This window comes from Nerophis ophidion, linkage group LG23, assembly GCF_033978795.1.
Source record: "Nerophis ophidion isolate RoL-2023_Sa linkage group LG23, RoL_Noph_v1.0, whole genome shotgun sequence".
Lineage (NCBI taxonomy): Eukaryota > Metazoa > Chordata > Actinopteri > Syngnathiformes > Syngnathidae > Nerophis > Nerophis ophidion.
Window position 1 is genome coordinate 24,880,353 of NC_084633.1, and position 15,256 is coordinate 24,895,608.

The 15,256-nt window shown below is 39.8% G+C and overlaps 1 protein-coding gene across 1 annotated transcript in view; it reads right to left on the reverse strand.

Moving 5' to 3' along the window:
* Window positions 1-896: 896 nt before the first annotated feature.
* LOC133541761 (protein Hook homolog 2-like) overlaps window positions 897-15,256 on the reverse strand; it is a 48,604-nt gene continuing 34,244 nt past the window's right edge. Inside the window, exons 15-22 of the mRNA XM_061885334.1 lie at window positions 13,813-13,950; window positions 13,241-13,328; window positions 11,542-11,576; window positions 11,390-11,472; window positions 11,192-11,295; window positions 11,025-11,132; window positions 5,056-5,127; window positions 897-2,238 (exon numbers count right to left, since the gene is read on the reverse strand). Coding sequence (XP_061741318.1) covers window positions 2,110-2,238; window positions 5,056-5,127; window positions 11,025-11,132; window positions 11,192-11,295; window positions 11,390-11,472; window positions 11,542-11,576; window positions 13,241-13,328; window positions 13,813-13,950 — 757 coding nt within the window. The 3' untranslated portion in view covers window positions 897-2,109. The remainder of the gene's footprint in view (window positions 2,239-5,055; window positions 5,128-11,024; window positions 11,133-11,191; window positions 11,296-11,389; window positions 11,473-11,541; window positions 11,577-13,240; window positions 13,329-13,812; window positions 13,951-15,256) is intronic.

The following is a 15,256-nucleotide window of genomic DNA, read 5'->3' on the forward strand; positions in this document are numbered from 1 at the left end:
AGATACGTGGATGATGCATTTTTAGACAATAGGATTTGCCTTAGCGGTTAGGAGAGTAACAAGCAGTAGAAAATAGATTAGAAAGGACAACTTTTTAAAAATAACTGGAGACTTTCCCCGGGTTGGATTTTGGACGCTGGCGGCTGTATTCGGCCTGTGGGCCGTAGTTTGGGGACCACTGATCTAAACTGTAACAAACAGAATGTGTTTGTTCTAATTTTGGCCAAAGAAAACAATCTAAAATTGTCTTAATTTTTTTGTTCTAATGCCATGATTTCAATAGTTCGGCCAACATGTACACATATTTCCCTCCATGCGGCCCCTGAGCTCAAATGAGTTGGACACCCCTTATATATGTAACAGCCGCAGCCAAAAAAAAAAGGGCAGCATAAAAGAGAGAGTAGATTCAGTAGAAAATAGACACAATAAACAAAGAGAGGTAGCTAACATATAAGCGGTCAGACAAATAAAAAAACTAAACTTGAGACTTCCCGCACGCCAGATTTTGGACGTCTGTGGGCCGTAATTTGGGGACCCCAGTATTAGGGGAATAATTGAACCAAACACAAAAAGCCAACCAAGTAGACGTGACAGGTGTGCCTGGTTGGCCACACTATAGGAACAGCTGATAGGCAAAATGTCACAGCGGTCAGGTGATCTTCTGTAGAAGACTGCAGATGACAGTCCAAACATGTCAGGTAAAGATTCCATCTAATATACCAAAAATATGGTCTGATTACAAGAACATTTAAAAAAATATGGCTAATAAGATGTTCAAAATACTGTTAGCTTTTCACTTTTATTTGATGTCATTCCTTAAAAAAAGTTGTCTATTCTCTTTGCAAATGGAATTCACGCACCATATAAGCACAAATATGTATTAAAACATCACCATCTTGTGTTTAAACATCCCATTTATTTGTCGTGCTCCGGTGGAAATTGCGGACATCCTTGTGTGAAGTACAGTGTGCTATAATCTATTAGACCAATATACAGCAAAACAAAGTCAACCACTGTAAACCAAACACTGCAAACAAAACACTGCAAACCAAACACCTACATAATCATGACGTGAATCCAAAAAGTAAAAACTGTGCACACAAATTCAGGCCTTCGGTCTGTATAGACTACAGCACACGTAGTCAGGGAAGGACGACAAGACACGGGATTTAATGAATATTACAGGCTTGCAGCAACTCGTCTGTAAAAAAAAAATAGTAGTGAATAAAAGGCATCTCTTAAAACAAAACCTTTATATACACTTATGTTCATGCGCACAGACAAACTCCATGTGAGCAATCAATAACACTTCCAACTAGTTCTAATCAGCATTTAGTGTTTCTTCCCCTTGATCACATATTTGTGATCCCAGGAGGCTGTCAGTTGGTTTGGAAGTTCCTACATTCACATTTGTGTCGTCTAAAGTGGTGAGTGCATTTAGGTTCAACCCACACAAAGCGAGAGAAAAATAAATCGCAATGAAATTAATTAAAAAAACTCAATTAACTGAACATGTTAAATAATATGACTGAACATATCCCATACATGCTTTCCAACACACAGGAAGCATTTGGTGTCTCTTACGAAGCACTAAACACTGCTACTGTAAGAGGAAAGTGCTTCTTAAAGAGAATAATATTATTCAAGTGAAGTTTATACTTATAGAGTCCAAAAAAGGCAGTTTACATGATCTGAGGAAGCAACAATAACAAAAAAAAAATTAAATAAATAAACAGTGTACTCGAGTGGTTGTAAAGTCTATATCTGGAGGTATTGGGCAACGTTCGTATATTTTAATGAGGCGTTCTGTTTCACGTGTCCCTATGGACAGCATCATTTTAAAAGGTCCTCTAAGGACCAATAATGTTAAAAAAAACAACTAAACTTGTATTAAAAGTGGGTTAAAAATTAAAAGATGAAATAAAAACAGTGTACATTTCACCTTAAAAAAGGTGAGACAGCCTTTCTTCATACTCCAGTTGAAATTCGCCACAGGGAGAATCTGCAGCTAGTGCGCCAAAAAATAAAGGCAGAAAAAGAGGAGTTCAGGTGATGAGAAATCACTTCATTCTCTCTCTGGTTCCTTCCTCAAGCATGTAAAGAAGGTTTTTATCTGGGGTGAGGTCGAGTCAGGCCTCTCCTGATGTTGGTCGCCAGCCTCTGCTGAGCCAGGAAGGACATGGATTGGTTGGAGGGGCTCAGCCTCTCGCCGGCCACGCGATTTTGCAAGGCCATTCCCTGAGTAAAGAAAACAACTGAATGTGACCGTGGAAAAAGTCTTTAGTTCAGGGAGGTCATAATAAGGAAAGGATATTCTTCACATTTGTCTTTAAAAAAACACAATGTAGGTCAAAATAAGCTAAGCAGCTAAATATACTTCACTACAAACAAAATAGGACAACATATTTTTGTCCATTATTTTTCTCAGGAAGTGTTTAGGGCAATTCCACGGGACACACCCAGGACACGGTGGGGAGACTGTCTACAGGCTGCCCAGAGAACACCTCAGGATGAGTTGGACAAAGTAGCCGTTGAGAGAGAAGTCTCTGCTTAGGTTGCTGCCCCCGCAACCTCAACAATGGATATTTTTTTCATCTAAAATTGGAATTATACAAACACTAAAAAAAGCCTATATATTATTTAAGATTATTTTCTGGATCAAATTTAAATGATTTTTTTATTCATAGCAATTAACATCTTACAATCTCCCTATTTATCTAATGGATCAGGGGTCGGGAACCTTTTTGGCTGAGAGAGCAATGAAAGCTAAATATTTCACAATGTATTTCCGTAAGAGCCAAAGAACATTTTTCAACACTGAATACAACTAAATTCGTGCATTTTTAAGTATGACCAACATTTGTAGAGTATAATAAGTCTCTTATTCTTTTGAACAACATTGTTATTATAAAAGTTAACCAATAATACATATAATACTTCTTACCATTAATGCAACATCTTCAACAGGTGCGGTAGGAAACGGATGGTTGGATTAAAATGCATGAGGATGTTTTATAATTTGAACGTTATTTTTGAAACTATGATTACCAGCGGAATTATTCATTACTTATCGTGTTAAGCAATGTCAGCTAAGATTTATCTGAGAGCCATATGCGGTCATCTGGCTCTAGAGCCATAGGTTCCCTATCCGTGGTTAAGCATTAAACACCTTTTTACCTTCACTCTGCCTCCCGCTGTTTCCCACATCTACAAAGCAATTAGCTACCGACTGCCACCTACTGATATGGAAGAGTATTACACGGTGACTCGGCATAGCTCGGTTGGTAGAGTGGCCGTGCTAGCAACCTGAGGGTTCCAGGTTCGATTCCCGCTTCCGCCATCCTAGTCACTGCCGTTGTGTCCTTGGGCAAGACACTTTACACACCTGCCCCCAGTGCCACCCAGACTGGTTTAAATGTAACTTACATATTGGGTGTCACTTTGTAAAGCGCTTTGAGACACTAGAGAAAAGCGCTATATAAATATAATTATTTGAGAGCCATATGTAGTCATCAAAAGAGCCACATTTGGCTCTAGAGCCATAGGTTCCCTACCCCTGTAATAGATGTACACTTGAAAGGAGAGTAATGGTAACAATAGAGGTCATTATTAGGTGTGCTCAAAAAATACATTTACGTTTAAATCGCGATTTTTATTCATTGCGATTCTAAATTGATTCATAATAAGAACAATCGACAGAAGACAAAAAAAAAGAATATATTTTGGATTAAAAACAATTATTGATTTTAATATTGCGTTTGTTCTTTGTACTTCTATTTTTTTCAGTATTGTATTTCTATCCTAAGTTTTGATTGGGTTGGAATGAGGGTTGATCCATTTTCTTTTATCAGGATTGATTAATATCCTGTGATTTTTTTAAGTAGTAATAATGAAAAAAACATTCATAAAATAAGGTTGTTAGGCCAACAGTGCACATATAAGTCGTACGTCAGCAGCCAAGAGGAGCTTTTTTAACCTGTTTTGAAAACGTTTTACTGCAATTTATATACGAGAATTGTGTTGGATTCTGAATCGAATCGTAGGGTGCCCAGAGATTCTCAGCTCTATTAAAATAGTGAACTATATTATTACATTATTTCACACAACTATTGTGTTGTTTTTCAAACAATAAAAGTTAGTTTATCTTTCAAAATGGCATGTTTCATGTTAAAAAGTGCTGCCTTTGTAGCACAGATGAAATTGATTCTGATGGTAATGATTTGAGATACAGTATGAGTGTTTTGAGTTAAGAGCCCAGTCGTGGAATCAATTGAGTTCACAAACTGCATATGCCGCGGGCCAACGACAACAACAAAAACTTTTAGACGGAACAGTTCTCCCGTCCAAAGGCAAAACCCAGTAACTCAATTTTGGTCAAAACTGAGCTGATAATAATTTTGGAGTTCCTAGGTGATATGCTTTACATTAGTGTATGAAATATTGTAATTTGCTCTGTAAGTAAGCTGTTACACGCATGGCAGGACCTAGCAACTACCACATAACTGCGTAGATACAACAGAAAAACCTAGTATCTCAAGGGACCAATCGGAGCTTCTTTGTCAGTCGCCTTATTGTCTTTAATGAGACATTTGCACGAATGGGGGCCGACGGTCAACCTGATTATGTGATATTATGGCACGAGGGGATATTTGGAAGATCGTCCCAAGACGTTGCCAGGAACCTTCATTAAATGTATTGTTCTTGATTCTTCCCCTTGCATACTCTTTTGGGCAGATAACTGTGGAGGTCAAAATAAAAACTGGACGCTGTTTGCCCAATGTGCAAACGCAGAATGGGGCCCACCCGAGATTGTAATAAAATATCTGGAGAAAGGGCACACGTTCATGAGAGCAGATTCAATCCATGGCTCAATCGGCAAGAAAATGAAAGCTCAAGAAAACATCTATACGTTTGATGACTTTGTAGATCTTTGTAAGACAGCATCAAGATAGATTGATTTTCCTTTGTTTTCTCAAAATCAGCTAGAAGTGAGTTACTAAGTTTTGCCTTTGGACGGGAGAGTTAGTGTTTGTGTTAAAAGCTGAGCTGACTTACCATGTTGTACCAAGCACTGATGATGAGCTTCTCCTCCTGGTCATGTCTGGATCTGCTCTTCTCATAATCATGCTGAAAATAACACATGTGAGCTGCAAGAATATTGTCCATGTATCATATACAATTCGGAATTGAAGCTAAATATTTAAAACGACCCTTAACTCAGAAGTTCAAATGAAGTCCCGACATATTAGCATATTGACTTTATATTTAAGGTGTGTGATACTTGGGTGGAAAGTGTCACTTGTTAAGTAATTATAATTGACTTGACACAATCAGGCCTATTGCATATTAGGTAGCAGTATGTATATTCAAAACAAATTCCTGACTACAACTCTCTACTTCTTCCATACGCTTTGAACCCTGCGGCTTATAAAACCGTGCGAATAATATATGGAATTTTCTTCGCGGACGGCCATAATGCAAATAGTTTTCATAAAACACAAACAATGGCGCCATATTTGGGACAAGTTTGCTCGATGCAGCGTGAATGGTTACAGTGTTTCCTGCTATTTAAAAGCTTTGAACCGGAAGAATAAGTGCCTTTTCATTTTCTAATCTTACTTGTACAGATTCTTCGTTCATCACTGCAAGGAACATTTGAAAGTTTTACAATATAACTAAAACAATTGTTACTTACTACATTGCCCCATGTGTGATGTCGGTAGTGTTTTCATGCATATTTGTATTGGTTTTAATTTTGTACAAACCCCGTTTCCATATAAGTTTGGAATATTTGTTGGATGTAAATATAAACGGAATACAATGATTTGCAAATCCTTTTCAACCCATATTCAATTGAATGCACTACAAAGACTTCTTTCATCTCCGTAATATAGCTAAAATTCGCTCCATTCTGTCCACTAAAGACGCTGAGATCATTATCCATGCGTTTGTTACGTCTCGTCTCGATTACTGTAATGTACTATTTTCGTGTCTCCCCATGTCTAGCATTAAAAGATTACAGTTGGTACAAAATGCGGCTGCTAGACTTTTGACAAGAACAAGAAAGTTTGATCACATTACGCCTGTACTGGCTCACCTGCACTGGCTTCCTGTGCACTTAAGATGTGACTTTAAGGTTTTACTACTTACGTATAAAATACTACACGGTCTAGCTCCATCCTATCTTGCCGATTGTATTGTACCATATGTCCCGGCAAGAAATCTGCGTTCAAAGGACTCCGGCTTGTTAGTGATTCCCAAAGCCCAAAAAAAGTCTGCGGGCTATAGAGCGTTTTCCGTTCAGGCTCCAGTACTCTGGAATGCCCTCCCGGTAACAGTTCGAGATGCCACCTAAGTAGAAGCATTTAAGTCTCACCTTAAAACTCATTTGTATACTCTAGCCTTTAAATAGACTCCCTTTTTAGACCAGTTGATCTGCCGTTTCTTTTCTTTTTCTTCTATGTCCCACTCTCCCTTGTGGAGGGGGTCCGGTCCGATCCGGTGGCCATGTACTGCTCGCCTGTGTATCGGCTGGGGACATCTCTGCACTGCTGATCCGCCTCCGCTTGGGATGGTTTCCTGCTGGCTCCGCTGTGAACGGGACTCTCGCTGCTGTGTTGGATCCGCTTTGGACTGGACTCTCACGACTGTGTTGGATCCATTGTGGATTGAACTTTCACAGTATCATGTTAGACCCGCTCGACATCCATTGCTTTCCTCCTCTCTAAGGTTCTCATAGTCATTATTGTCACCGACGTCCCACTGGGTCATTATTGTCACCGATGTCCCACTGGGTGTGAGTTTTCCTTGCCCTTATGTGGGCCTACTGAGGATGTCGTGGTGGTTTGTGCAGCCCTTTGAGACACTAGTGATTTAGGGCCATATAAGTAAACATTGATTGAAAGACAAGATATTTGATGTTCAAACTCATAAACTTTATTTTTTTTTGCAAATAATAATTAACTTAGAAATTCATGGCTGCAACACGTGCCAAAGTAGTTGGGAAAGGGCATGTTCACCACTGTGTTACATCACTTTTTCTTTTAACAACACTCAATAAACAATTGGGAACTGAGGAAACCAATAGTTGAAGCTTTAGAAGTGGAATTCTTTTCCATTCTTGTTTTATGTAGAGCTTCAGTCGTTCAATAGTCCGGGGTCTTCGCTGTCGTATTTTACGCTTCATAATGCGCCACACATTTTTGCTGGGAGACAGGTCTGGACTGCAGGCGGGCCAGGAAAGTACCCACACTCTTTTTTACAAAGCCACGCTGTTGTAACACGTGCTGAATGTGGCTTGGCATTGTCTTTCTGAAATAAGCAGGGGCGTCCAAGAAAAAGACAGCGCTTAGATGGCAGCATATGTTGTTCCAAAACCTGTATGTACCTTTCAGCATTAATGGGGCCTTCACAGATGTGTAAGTTACCCATGCCTGGGGCACTAATGCACCCCCATACCATCACAGATGCTGGCTTTTGAACTTCGCGTCAATAATAGTCTGGATGGTTCGCTTCCTTTTTGGTCCGGATGACACGATGTCGAATATTTCCAAAAACTATTTGAAATGTGGACTTGTCAGACCACAGAACACTTTTCCACTTTGCATCAGTCCATCTTAGATGATCTCGGGCCCAGAGAAGCCGGCGGCGTTTCTGGATGTCGTTGATAAATGGTTTTCGCTTTGCATAGTAAAGCTTTAACTTGCACTTACAGATGTAGCGACGAACTGTATTTAGTGACAGTGGTTTTCTGAAGTGTTCCTGAGCCCATGTGGTGACATCCTTTTGATGTCGGTTTTTGATACAGTGCCGTCTGAGGGATCGAAGGTCATGGTCATTCAATGTTGGTTTCCAGCCATGCCACTTACGTGGAGTGATTTCTCCAGATTCTCTGAACCTTTTGACGATACATGGACCGTAGATGTTGAAATCCTTATATCTCTTGCATTTGCACTTGGAGAAACGTTGTTCTTAAACTGTTTGGCTATTTGCTCATGCAGTTTTGGACAAAGGGGTGTACCTCGCCCCATCCTTTCTTGTGAAAGACTGAGCATTTTTTGGGAAGCTGTTTTTATACCCAATTATGGCACCCACCTGTTTATAATTAGCCTGCACACCTGTGGGATAGTCCAAATAAGTGTTTGATGAGCATTAATCAAATTCATCAATATTTATTGCCACATTTCCCAACTTCTTTGTCACGTGTTGCTGGCATCAAATTCTAAAGTTAATGATTATTTGCACAAAAAAAAATGTTCATCAGTTTGAACATCAAATATGTTGTCTTTGTAGCATATTCAACTGAATATGGGTTGAAAATGATTTGCAAATCATTGTATTCCGTTTATATTTACATCTTACACAATTTGCCAACTCATATGGAAACAGGGTTTGTATATTCACCAAAAAGTTATTGAGTCTGTTTAGCCCCGTCCCAAACGAATAGTGGGGCGGGCCCTCCTGGAGGGACGCAACGCATGTCCAGGGAGGCGTGTGTGTCGTTGGAGAACATGCTTTATTCCCGCACCAGAATATTACAAATCGTATGTAGGCTTTGGCTTCACTGTAACCACGATGGGAAACCAGGAAAGACCGGTGTATTGTTTCCTTTAATGATAATAAGCGTACAATTTGTAGAACGTAGGGGAAGAAATGAGCTTTTGGTTATGACCGAAAGGACAAGATCATGGCTACAGGCGGCTGAAATTAGTTTCCAGGCCGGGAGGCAGGGCTCTCCTATAGAGATAGGGAGAGAAGATCTGTCATCCGGGAGGAACTAAAAGTAAAGCCGCTGCTCCTCCACATGGAGAGGACCCAGATGAGGTAGTTCGGGCATCTGGTCAGGATTCCGCCCGAACGCCTCCCTAAAGCATTCGGGTGGCATCCTGACCAGATGGGCACGTCCGACCGGTAGGAGGCCACAGGGAAGACCCAGGACACGTTGGGAAGACTATGTGTCTCGGACTGGCCTGCGAAGGCCTTGGGATCCCCCGGGAGGAGTTGGACAAAGTGGCTGGGGAGAGGAGAGTCTGGGCTTCCCTGCTTAGGCAGCTGCCCCCGCAACCTGACCTCGGATGAGCGGAAGAAGATGGTTAAATGGATGGACTAACACTAGCATAGAAGTTGAAACGCAGCATTTAGAAGGAGCAGCGACTTAAGTGACACATTATATCACTGCTTGACTTTACATTGTGCCCTGAATGCGGACTCGCAGACACTCACGTGTCTTTGTGATTGTATTGTAAATATGTGAACAAAATGATAGTTGTCAGCTGTTAGTATACATCACTTCCATCAAACATGGCGGAAAAGTGTGTTTCAAGACACTGCAGTAGTAAACAGTAGGGATGCAACGGTACTCGGTATAATCCGGCACCATACAATCCGCCTTTAATAAAAAAAAAAAATGTGATATTAACCGAGATCGGATGGTAGGAAAAAAATTATCTTGATAATTTTTTTTGCCATATCACCCTTCCATAGTTCAAAATGTACACATCTTCATTCAAATATTGACTTTTGTTGAGGCTTTATTCATAAAAATTTGCCTCACTATACAAACTTTTCTATTTACGAACCCTGTTCAAGAACCATTGAAATTCGTAAATCGAGGTTATGATAAATGGGTTGTTCTTGTATAGCGCTTTTCTACCTTTAAGTTACTCAATGCGCTTTAACACTACTTCCACATTTACCCATTCACACACTGATGGAGGGAGCTGCCATGCTAGGCGCTAACCAGCACCCATCAGGCGTGAGGGTGAAGTGTCTTGCTCAGGACACAACTGACGTGACGAGGTTGGTACTAGGTGGGTTCGAACCAGGGACCCTCGGGTTGCGCACGGCCACTCCCACTGCGCCACGCCGTCCCACTGTACTTCTGTCCAAATTGTGAAGCAGGAGCATAGATGATGTACTGTTATGTTGGATTACAATATTACCACGTGTACATGAACAATTATTTAATCTGATCATTATTCGGATTAGAGTGTTCCTGTGTACATGGACCGTGAAAACATTATCTGATTATGATGTGCATTTTAATGTCCCACACCTTAAATACTTTTCTTCATATGTGCAGAACCCTACATAAAACAGAAAAATGTGTTATTTATATTATTGCGCCATCTTTTGGACGATTTTGCTCACTGCAGGTGCTGACTAAGCAGTTAAGCACTGTAAACAAACATGGCTTTGTGCATTTCTGCTTGTCCAACATGATCATGGTATTTATACATTTTTTCTTCTGTTTGCTACTTTTGTTTTACCACTCTTGAAATGTTCTGTGCTTTTAATTATGCGATTATGTACGGATTGCGGTGCGTCTCCATGTTACGACGTTCTTTGTATGTGTTTGAGGCAAGCAGTTAGCACTTAGCGGAGCTGTAATGTTGTGAATAAAACAGCTCGTTAAGACGACAACTGCATCCCTTCTTTTAATGTTACATGACACTCCAGACCATACATTTGTTTTTGCTCGTCTGGTTTTAAAGCAACAAACTTAACAGCAGCCCTTTGAGACACTAGTGATTTAGGGCTATATAAGTAAACATTGATTGATTGATTGATACGTCTGTACATGCTGAATGGGGGGAGACAGCAGCAAGACAATCGCTTCATTCCGAGATTATTTTAGTCCCACCTCCACAAACCAAAGTATACCTGTCATCAAAAGCATGTGCAGTAGGATCATTCCAACCCAAACTTTATCATAATTTTATGTAGTGGGATCATTCCAACCCAAAGATTAAGGGCTATATAAATAAACTTTGATTAATTGAAGATGTGTTTACATGCACTACAATCCAAATGATTTACGGCATGAACCACCCGTCTCGATCGGAATTAAATTTTGATCCGAACCTGTGTGATCGGGTCAGAAAATTCAGAAAAACGCTTAAACATGAAGCCTATTTATTCTGGTTAAGATGATTAAATATGTGCATGTGCACATACAGTAGCTAATGTTCATGTTGTTGTTTTATACTCCACTGTATGTTTTGTTAAAAAAATTAACTTCATACCTCTAGGTGCTGGATTTTTCTCTCTTTCTCTGTCAGCTGGTTCTTCAGGGCCAGAATATCAGGACTCACAGTGACTGGCTGTTGTTGAGGACCAAGTGTCTTGATCACCTACACACACACATTTTGTTAGGGTAAAGTAATGCCAGTACCTATAAAAACAGACGGACCGCATTTGCCTTCTCCACATAACGCTTGCATCGCTCCTCCATCTGCTTCATGTCCTCGTCCTTCTTTCGCAATATCTCCTGGAGCTCATCTATCTTCTTTGCCACTGAGAGATACACACAGGTCAAAAGGGGCTCAGCCAAGTAGAAAAAAAACATGTTTTCTGTACTGAAGCAGTAAAACATCTTCTAAGACTCAACTGTTGCTGTCCACTCTGGGTTCCAGCTCATCAATGACTTCTCTCTTCTTCTGGAGGTCAGTGTGGGCTTCATGGAGCTTCTCCCTGAAATTCCATATATTTATCTGGAAGTGTGAGTGGATGATAGTACCTGTAGTAAGTCAGAGTACTCACAAATGCTCCTCAAGCTTCTTCTTCAGTAGAGAGGACTGCATGAACAACAAAAGGGAAAAAACACATTAAACGGTCACCTCATTGTAAGGGCAGGCAAACGCACGCACGCATGCACAAAGTAAAAGTTGTGTGTGTGAAGCTGTCAAAGAGAATCAATCACAGGCCAGTTGGACAGAGGGTGGGCCGTACTTACGATGGCCTGATTTTGGCAGAGTTGTTCGGTGGGGCAGGCGGGGAGAGACAGACAGAAGAGGGGCAGGCGTTAACAGTGAATCACCACAGCAAGCACGGCTTCCATTTCCACATGCTACATGTTTCAACGTACAGCAAGCACTTAAACTCATAAAGCAATCAGTTCTCTTGTGGTTGTAGAGCATGCTTGCTGAAATGTTATCAATTATGTGCATTTTAAATCAACACAATTGAGTTTAGGGTGTTAAACATTGAAAAACATGTCAGTACTGGAAATAGTTTTTTCAACCATGCTTACAAAACTTTTGTGCACCCTTTTTCTGCTGCCTGTGTTATGTTCTGACAAAAGCAGCACATAGTGCCGCTATTATTAGCATACTTTATAGGTTGAACTCATGTCAAATGTGAAAAATCACCACAGAATTTGGTACACACTTCTAAAGAACTGACAAACGTGTCAAGTTTGAGCAAAATAGGCTGGAAAAAAAGGCTGCCATCAAGTACAAGGTCTTTGCAGGGACACTTAGCAACTCCTTGTCTATCATTTGTCTTAATGTTTTTAATGGCATCTGTATTACATTTATATAGGGTATCTTACCTTTAGAGGGGTGCTAGAATGTAATTTAGTCATGTGGGGGGAAATAAGAACACCACAGGATGTCAGATTTGAAGATTGAATAAGCAATGAATATATATCTTTTTTTAATGAATAAAATATTTTTCATTTTCCTTTTATTCTGTTATGATTTGAATTGTGAATGCATCTTCACATTTTCAAGTGAAGTGAATTATACTTATATAGCACTTTTCTCTAGAGACACAAAACACTTTACATAGTGAGACCAATTACCTACATTTAAACCAGTGTGGGTAAAGTGTCTTGCCCAAGGACACAACAGCAGTGACTAGGATGGCAAAAGCTGGAATCACCCTTAAGTTGCTGGGATGGCAGCTCTACCAACTGAGCCCACCGCCCCAGAAAAAAATACTTTTTTTTTAAGCCATCTCCGTCAGCAGCCAAGAGGAGCATTATTTATCTTTTTTAATTGTATTTAATATTTATTTACGTTACATTTTCGCGTACAGAAATGAGAGCCCATGTTATTTTTTGGTTTATTTATTTAGGATTAAGTATTTACCTTCCAATGATAAAACATTCTACAGTAATGACAAATAAATACGTATTACCTTTTAAATGGTTACTTGCATTATTATTATTGCATATGATGATTACATTACATTGTATAGTTTTTAGCCAAGAGGAGCTTTTCTAAATGGTAATTGGTTTTTGAAAATGTTTTATAATTTTTATACCAAAATAAATTTGAGAATAGTTTCAAATTGCGAATCTGAAATCGAATAATCAGTTTATAAGATACACATATTCCTATCACACAGTCCAACATATGTAAGCAAATACTACTCCACTAAAATCAGCACTTGATCTGTTTGGTGCAAGAAGAGGGACAGGAGAGAACGGAGGAGAAACTAGCCGACCGCAACTCACATCCTCAGCTTTGCTGTCTTGGTCCTGAAGTGCTTTCTGGAGCTCCTCAACCTGAGAACGCAGCTCCGAGATCTGCTGCTGTTGTAGCCTGAAGAGACAGAACAATTGTTGTAGAGGGAGGAGAGGAGGACTGAAAGTTAAAAGTGTGGGAGGAATACAAGTAGGGGGAAGTGTTGATCCTTGTGCATCTGTGTGTTGCCGGGCCATGCGGCGCGGCGCTTTACTGAGCATGCTCAATCCACTCCTCTCCTCCTGTTAGTGAGGATGCTTCCCACACCCTGGGCCTGGTGTTGCCTGGCCGCACACGCACACACACTCAGTACACCCACATGTCCACATGTCCGCAGGCATGTAAACACACTCAGATGCACGCTCAGAAACAAGAGACAATCTGGCTTTCTGCTGTCTGTCCAGCCCACACAGTCCAGAGGGTGAGTTGACATTTAGGCAGATAGCACTCCTACCCTCCGTATAACACCCATCTTAATGTCAAGGAACACACAATATGGCAGCATGGAGGGAGGAGGATTTGTTTTTCCCACTATGTAGGTTGATGGCAGGCTGTCACCTACCTGTTTTGGGTTTCTAGAGCATTCTTGCTGCGCTGAGCCCCCTCGAGCTCAGCCTGCACCTCCACTACTTTCTGTCTGTAGGTTTCCTCCTGGACACACAGCATCTTGTTTTCACTCTGAAGGCGCACCATTGTCTCCCTGGATTGGAAATCAGAAAGGCAGCAGGAGTTGAAGAAAGCTCTACAGAATGGTCCTGATCAGAGTTTCTTAACCAATGTTGGGCCACGAGCCGCCAAAATATATCTGATTCTTAAGGAAGTAGAATTGTCTCACATCAACTATGTATGTGTATATATATATACATATATATATATACATACACATATATACGTATATATATATATATATATATATATATATATATATATATATATATATAAATAATACATACGTATGGATTAATACATATACAAATGTGATATACAAATAAATAAATAATTTGTATAAATAAACGCTTATTTGTTAATACATTTTTGGGATTTGAAAATATATACAAATGAAATTTATGAATATAAAAACGTGACATACAAATCAACAATTTGTTAAAAAAAAAAGTGTATTTGAGATTATATTTTTGAGATGTGAATACAAATATGCTTGATTTTGTATTTGTATTGAATTTGGATATGTGGATCACTTTATTGCTTTTGTGTCGATGAGACATTCCTACCACAAACCAGATGCACAAATAAATGTGACCTACACACTCCCCTGAACAACCACTGCAGCCAGAGCGGTCTGGGTCACAGACATGGTCAGACACTGGCGAGCCAATCAGAGGCACACTTAAGGAAGGTCATATTACGTCAAGACTTTTGGGATGATTTGACACACATTGAAGGTCATATTACGTCAAGACTTTTGGGATGATTTGACACACATTGCGAGAGACATCAGTATCTACATCAGGACAAGGTCATTAAACGGCATTGATACAATAAAATAAGCAGCTAGCACAGTCTTTCAGATTTACTGGATAAATTAGTATTAGCTAACACAACGCTAGCTCAGACCTGTTGCGCATTCTCTCTAAAGACGTGCATTGTTTTTGTACAGAGACCTTTGGGCATTTTGCCTATAATGCTCTGTGACCCAGACCGCTCTGGCTGCAGTGCCTCTGCTGGTTGTTCAGGGGAGTGTGTAAGTCACACCTATTTGTGCATCTGGTTTGTGGTAGGAATGTCTCATTGACACGAAAGCAAAAAAGTGATCCACATCTGCAAATTCGATACAAATACTAAATCAAGCATAATTATATTAAAATCTCAAAAATATATTTACAAATAATTTCAATAATATATTTGACCTTTAGATTTATTTTCTTTTTGATACTTACATGTCCCATGTAATGTACCACATAGTTTGTAGGTTTTTTTTTTTTTTTTACAATTTACCAACATAAATTGAAAATGTCATGTACAATTCAAGTAAACTTCTTTCTTTA